We start from the raw sequence: 7,588 nt of genomic DNA, 5'->3' as shown, positions 1-7,588 counted from the left end.
TTGTTAAACAACATCGTTATGGGGAAATGCAAGTTTGCGTCCAAATGGTTGGAAGATAAGGAGGAAGGACAATCAATACTGTATATAGTCAATGTGAGGTAAAGTGTGTCGCCAATGTAACCGGTTAGAACTCAAAGTGGCGATGAGGTCTTAAAATGTATGGAAAGGGTCTTAAAAAAGGTCTTAAAGGGTATTACATTTGACTTCAGGATTCCTGCTTATACCCTGCAAACACACTAGACGTTGTTAGTGGTTGTTGAATATGACTTCATGTGAATTGGATAGGTAATGATGAATGAAACATTAGCCATATGAGGAGGTACGTTCCTATCAGCGAGCTCCCTGCTTCTCCTCCAGCAGGAGGATCTGGTTTCACGCACCTGTCGACTCTGCCTCTAAACACTGTGCTGCTCTTCTCTGTTTCTGTGTCTGCTGCTGTTTTTACAAGTTCCAAAGAAGAAGAGAATGGATGTAAAGAGCGGGAAGTCAGGCATTAGATGATAGAGGCTTGACGGGATGCCTGTGTCATGGGCACAGAGGGCGAGGCGAACGAAAAGACAAGCACAGATGAAGATGCATCTCAGCCGGAAGCTGCCAGTGTGAGTACGATATATATTTAACGGTGGTGTAACTTCTATAGAGGCACTTTGACTTAAACCGCAATATTTCATATCCTCCTGTCTAATTTTAATTGAAAACATAGCGGCTTCTCCAGATAAAACCCTGGAGATATGATCAAAACCTTTAGCTCACATCTTATGTCATGCCGCTTGATTAAATGTGTGAAATAGATTAAAACATTTCTCTTTTTCCCGTGGGAATCTATACCTTGCTGATGGATTGCCGCTTGCACAGTATGGGATGACACTGAATGAATAATATATGTGCTTTGGGTAACTTAATGAGAGCTGATGCTGCATCTGATGGAGTTACTGCTCTTCACAAGCTAGAGTGATGCAGCGTCATGACCAGTAGACACAACATTACTTCACCGTCTGTAGATTAGCAGCTAATGTGTTGTTTAACTTTATCAACATTGATGCTCTTGTAGTGCATGCTCTGATCTTAAACTCCCATGTCTGTGAATTCTGTATTGATTAGCCTTTTGTTCAGCCTTTTGTAATCCAAACTACCTGACCTGGATAAGGTACAGAGATAAGAGATGAATGGTAGCTGCAAGGTTATGCCCTCGTGCCCTCATGCCCTTATTGTAAAAAGACTCTCTTGCCTTTTAGTATCCTGTAAGCTCTGAAGCACTTTAGGGATTTACAGTATCAAGAGACACTTGCGGGATATTCTCCCATCATTTCAGCATCATTAACCACATCCCTCTATTACAATCCCCACAGATTGAGGTGACAACTGTAAAAGGGCAAGTCAAATATACTGCTACAATAACCCACTTTGCATTATGTGTCTTCATCCCCGCCAATAGATCGCAGATGTGTCCGTGGAGGTTGCCACAGTGGACCACACTCTGCAGAAGATCTGCAGGAAGTACAGGAAGACCAGACGAAAGCCTAAAGGTCTCCAGAGGCTGTGGGACCACCTGCTGAACATCCCCCACCTCGCTGTCATCATCACAGCCGTGGTGTTTGTGGTGGTGGTGATCATGTGGTCGCTGCTGTGGGTCTTCATTTGTAAGTGAGAGGACTAGGACAGTCAAAGGGCCAGTGTGTAGGAAATTATAACTTAATTCATAACCATTTTTTCATTGCTGTACTTCACCTTCATAAGCTTCAAATGAGCACTTTACATCCACATAGGGAGTGGGGGCTCTTCCCCGGAGATCTACCTCACCGCTAGATGCCGCTCAGTCCTACACACTGGTCCTTTAACGGCCATAAAAATGTATATATCAATATGTTCCCTGTGTAATTATAATACTACATCACATTGAAACTTTGCCATATAATGACTAAATGTCCTTAGTTCGCAGGGAAAGCAACAGTGGAGCGTATTTTGCCGGGATGTTCCGCGTTGCCAACGTTGAGTTTATCCCTGAGTACCGCCAGGCAGAGTCCAATGAGTTTGTGTCCATGGCTAACAAAATACAACACGTGGTATGTATCCATGTAAACCATGTGTGGATTGTTGAATGGGCCTATTGGGCACAGACACTTTTACCTCTTGCCTTTACCTACTCAATTTAACATATCTACCAGCTAGGAAGAAACCCAAGATGATCACAGAGAAACATTGAAGACACACAAAAAACCACAAGAGATGCAAAACAGTTGGAACGAGACACACAATGAGTACAGACAAAACTGCAAAGTGCTACAAAACTACTACTAATGGCCCAAAATATGCCAGAAAGACGCAAAACCAAAACATTTCTGTGCCCAGGGGCCTGCTTTCTCACAATCCGCCCATCACATAATCCTGTTATTTACAGGATGGTTAGTGCTGACCATGAGATCTGAGAGAGTCTCACTGTTAACTGCTGGTGTCTCGTAGGTGAGCAATGTGTACAAGATGTCTTCGGTGGCCCGACTCTACAAGCAAGCTGTCATTTCAGACCTCAGGTAGGTTAGTCGTCATCAGCGTGAAGCAAAAATGAGCACACGCTGATATTCAGGATGTAGTCTCTCCAGTTCCACAATATATATAATGTGTTTTTTCTCACCCCAGTAACACCAACAAGGGCGGTGTGCTGGTGCATTTCTGGATGGTGTTTGTTGTCCCTCGACTAAAGAGCACTGCAGTGTGTGAGGAGTGTGTGGGAGCCATCTTTAGGGACTCAGTCCACACCAGCATGAAGAACAGGTCCAATGTAGGCTACCTGCTGGGCCTCCCGGTGGATTTAGACTCCATCCTCATTAATGGTGTGCCAGTGTGTTAAATGAACATCCCAACAGTGTGTGTCAACAAAGTGTATAATAATTGTTTCTTCCTGCAGTCGTTCAGCGATCAGATTACTCATCAAATGGAGCAAGTAGGTGATGATACTCAACTCAGGTGCAGTCATAGTTAAACTAGAGGAGTGCATTAAGGTGTTTTCTCCCCTCAGGCTCACAGTGTGTAGACAAGCTGTATGCCAGCCTTCCTGGAGGGAGCGTCCCTTTAAACGTCTTCTCCTCATGGGGGGGTGTGAACTGCCATGTGAAGCTCACCTCAGTGCCCGGCTCTCTGATCCGCCTCACCGTCACCTCGTTCCTCATCGAGCCCAGCGACTGTGTGAGCGACGCTCTGGCGGTGTACGACGCTCTGCTGCCCATGAGAGGGCGCATTCTGCACAGGTGAGTGTGTCGCCTCCATCAGACCAATGATTCTCTCCATGTATCACCAGTGGTGGAATCAGTATTCAGGTTCTTTACTTGAGTAAAAGTACTAATACCAAGCTGTACAAATACTACATTCCATGTTAAAGTACTGCGTGGAGAATGGTACTTCAGTAAACATATTTAAATACGATTAGGGAAATGTACTCTTCACATTTAAGAAGCTCGAACCGTGAATAATTTTTAACTTATTCGAAAAATTGCTGTCAATTAATGTTCTGTTAACCCCCTCATTGTTTAAGTCACTTACATATAATATTGGATGGTTTAATCTATACTAAATAATAATATTTTAAATGGGTTTTAAATTAGTCTTGTGTGTCAAAATCAGATTTGATAAAGTAAGTAGTAGAGTAGAAATATAACGTAGCATTAAATAAAAATACTCAGATGTGTACTTAGACAGTTCTTGAGTGAATGTGACGGATTATCCCCATATGTCACTGTGTTTTGTTGCATGCTGTAAAGTGTGTGTGTGTGTGTGTGCTGCAGGCTGTGTGAGCCGGTGTCCAGCTCCTTCTCCCTGGTGTCTACCTCCAATGTCATGCTGCTGTCCTTCAGGATGACCAATGGCAACAAGAGCTTCAGAGGACACTTTGAGGCCATCGCTGAAGAAAGTACGACACATTTTCCTTGTATCTTTTACATGCCAGTGGTTCTTAATCTTATTGTTTCATGTTTTGATTGCATTTGAACATTTTAAAGAGGCCTCTCTTGATCTTGAGGCCTCTTTAGGATGCTCCAGTGCTGAAAGTGTAACCTGTATCTCTGTCTCTTCCAGTGTGTATGTCTCAAATTGAGACCCACTTAAAGCCTCACATCAGCGATCAAATCTACAGCCCCTTCCACCCGAGCCTCCTGCCCCCCCAGTGCTTCTGCTCCTGGACGTTTCAGGTAGAGCCTGAATGACTTATTTTTGTAATGCTGCCAAAAAAATTGCTTTAATTGATTATGAAATGTGTTTGCATTTGATTCTAGACCCCTAACAGTGCTTTCGGAGTTGCACTGCAGTTTCAGAACTATGTATTGACCCCAAAGGGCTTGAAGGGCTGTGCACAAGGCTGGTGGAAGGTCAATGAAATCATGTGAGTGGATACAACTCAAAACAAAAAGTACACAAATGTATTTCACAGTATTTTATCCTTTTTTACAAATATCCACAAACATGAGAGTTGCTGTCCCTCCACAGTTTCTGCGGCAGCTACGTGGGACACAGCACGGTGTTTCGGATCGCTGACCACAGCCCAGAGGTGGAGTTTCGCTGCAGCTCGCGTAACTCTGCTCAGCCTTTTCAGGCGTCGCACAGCAGCTTCAATATCAGCCAACGTAAGCAAAGCCGGGACCCAAAACATGAGTCATTAAAGCAAGCCTGGAGGCGCTGTAGGAAATGGAAGATGTACTTTAGTGTGGATGTTAATGTATCTTTCCCCACTTGTGTGCACCAGCCTGTCCAGAGAGCCACTTCCTGTGCTCCACGGGACTGTGTGTGGAGAAGAGTCGACGCTGTGACGGCCTGGACGACTGCCAGGATGAGAGTGACGAGGTCTTCTGCTGTAAGTTCACCAGGTTACTGTACTGGCTCCTTAAAATAACACAATTTAATTATACCAATCATATCAAATGTTGCATATCTTCACAGCAAAGCCCACGAAGAACTGTGGGGGCAGCAGTCCTCTGCATCCTCTGTTCGTATGCAATGGAGAGATAGACTGCACCAATGGAATAGATGAGATAAACTGCACTCAGGGTATGGATCTTTGCAATTATTATGTGTTCCCTTCACATCATTTGATCACTGACATTGCAATATGTTCTCTGCTTTTGTCAGAAACGACCTGCTCTGCGATCAGGTATCAGTGCAGCAGTGGCTCCTGCATCCTGAAGAAGAACGCGAGGTGTGACGGTGTTCACGACTGTCAGGACCGCAGCGACGAGGCGGACTGCGGTGAGTGGTCGAGTAGTAGAATAATGCAGGTGGAAATCTTGGTTCGATCAGATGAAAATACTGTATTCATCCTGGGGTAAATTGGTTGCTCCATTTAATAATAATAACAATCCAAAAACGATAACAAATTGTATACACCATAAGATTTATTTATGTACAATAAAAGAAGCATGCAAACTTGGTGTATTGGTAAAAATAAGATATGAATGCTGAATTGCAAAGTTTAAAAGGGTCTGCTGATTGTGAAGTACATCCTAGTGCCATGTTATAACAAGATTCTTTTCCTCCATCTTTTCCATCATCACAAAGCTGTTATTCACCAAAAGGAACTGTTAATGTTTAATAAAGCCACATCAACATATTGTCCTACCTGAATGGTTGGCTCTTGATGAAGGAATTGATGCTTAGTGATTATACTGCCAGTCCTCTGCCATGTCCTTCATGGGAAAGTTGTTATTTTATAACTCACTGGGCAGCGCGCTCCAAACCTGCTGACCTGCAGCAGCGAGGCGACCCCGCTGTAATGACTCCCTCTATTAGCGGGTATTTGATCATGATGGGGTCTCCAGGTGATGGGAACAGAGATGTCTTTGATCACCCACTGATACTACACATTTGAAAAAACGTTACTTTTTAATAAGGCTGCAGCCGGCCGGCCTGTCAGGGTGACGACTCAGCAAGTCCACTTGGAAAACACACACTCCTATTGCAGCTCACACTGATAGAGTGACACAGCGCTCATATCAATCCTTAATAGATTGGAGTCTTATTCTATTGTTAGAGGCTTTAACGTCTTGAGTTTACACTTTGGTGATATGTGCATGTCTCCTCAGCCTGTGGTCGTCCCTCCCTGGTGAAGAAGGTGGACTCCTCCACAGGTCGTATCGTGGGGGGGGAGAACTCTGCTGAGGGAGAGTGGCCGTGGCAGGTCAGCCTCCACTTCTCTGGGAACCTGCACTGCGGGGCGTCTGTCCTTTCCTCTGATTGGCTCATCTCAGCTGCACACTGCTTCAGCAAGGAGAGGTCAGTGAGTCTCACCGCTGATAAACTACTTCCTGTTTGTGTTACATGGTCACAACCACAGATTTTATATTTGTGAACACTTTCAGGTACTTGCCTTTAGATTTGAAACCACTGTGTTTTACAAATGTTTCAATGTGTCTCAAAATAATAATAAATTGCCTGCAAAGGAAAAAGTTTAATAAAAAGTGTTTGTATTGCCCACATTTTTCATTTTTCTTTGCAGTATAGAACAGCTGTGTACCTGTTAAATTAGACATAGTATAATCTTAATTGACCTCCGACCTCTGACCCCAGGCTGTCTGACCCGCGGTTCTGGAGCGCCCACCTCGGCATGCTGACTCAGGGCGGTGCCAAACACACGGCGGAGATCCAGCGGATCGTGGTGCACGAGTACTACAACGCGTACACGTTCGACTACGACATCGCCCTGCTGCAGCTCAAGAAGCCGTGGCCGGCCTCCCTCAGCCCGCTGGTGCAGCCGGTGTGCCTGCCCCCCCCCTCACACACCGTCACCGACAGCCACCGCTGCCTCGTCACCGGCTGGGGGGTACCGCTCTGAGGAGTGTAAGCATCTCTTTGGATACAGATTACTGACTTTAATCAAATCAAATCAAAGGTTATTTATTTAGCCCCTATATCACAAGGATAGTCTTCAGCACTCTCTTAAAAGTTTGGACAGTGTCTGCCTCTCTAATAAATGAAAATGTATAAAGTAACTTCTCTTTAAGCCCCAAAAATGTGTGTTTATCTGTGTCCACATGTTCCCCCCTGCAGACAGAGTGCTGCCCTCAGTGCTGCAGAAAGCCGAGGTGTCCCTCCTGAGCCAGACTGACTGTAAGAAGAGCTATGGACCCGTGTCCCCCCGCATGCTGTGTGCCGGGGTCCCCTCCGGAGAGAGGGACGCCTGCAGGGTGAGCTCCCATCTGTCTTAGACCCCCATACTCACCTGCGATTTAATATATAATAGTGGGTGTGAAGGATTTTTCATCGACTACATTCCTTGTGTTTTAGGGGGATTCAGGGGGTCCTCTGTCCTGCCAGGCGCCGGGCGGCGGTCGCTGGTTCCTCATTGGCATCGTCAGCTGGGGTGCGGGCTGTGGGAGACCGGGCCTACCGGGGGTCTACACCAGGGTCAACAAGTTCACCTCCTGGATCTCCAGCCATATCAGCTGACATGATGAAAGGATTATTCATCCAGTGCCGGCAGAAAACGTAAACATTCTGTCTTTCACACCAAAAAATAAAAGCGTCACTAAAAGCATTTATGTCGATTGTATTTTATTAAGCTTTATTAAGAGCACTCAAAGGTAAACAAATATGTGAATTCTCTTCAGGT

The 7,588-nt window shown here is 45.1% G+C and overlaps 1 protein-coding gene across 1 annotated transcript; it reads left to right on the top strand.

Moving 5' to 3' along the window:
* Nucleotides 1–273: 273 nt before the first annotated feature.
* Nucleotides 274–7,528, top strand: tmprss7 (transmembrane serine protease 7). Its single transcript, XM_034147598.1, is given in 19 exon segments — nt 274–599; nt 1,436–1,640; nt 1,933–2,063; nt 2,461–2,528; nt 2,635–2,828; nt 2,903–2,938; nt 3,014–3,242; nt 3,777–3,901; nt 4,066–4,178; nt 4,263–4,369; nt 4,474–4,610; nt 4,730–4,837; nt 4,924–5,031; nt 5,113–5,229; nt 6,063–6,252; nt 6,547–6,796; nt 6,798–6,816; nt 7,027–7,163; nt 7,264–7,528. Coding segments are annotated over 19 exon segments (2,508 nt in total). The 5' UTR covers nt 274–527; the 3' UTR covers nt 7,426–7,528.
* Nucleotides 7,529–7,588: the final 60 nt, after the last annotated feature.

This window comes from Trematomus bernacchii, unplaced genomic scaffold, assembly GCF_902827165.1.
Source record: "Trematomus bernacchii unplaced genomic scaffold, fTreBer1.1, whole genome shotgun sequence".
NCBI classification, from domain to species: domain Eukaryota; kingdom Metazoa; phylum Chordata; class Actinopteri; order Perciformes; family Nototheniidae; genus Trematomus; species Trematomus bernacchii.
The sequence above is the reverse complement of the archived record's forward strand: the minus strand, read 5'-3'. Positions and strand labels throughout refer to the sequence as shown.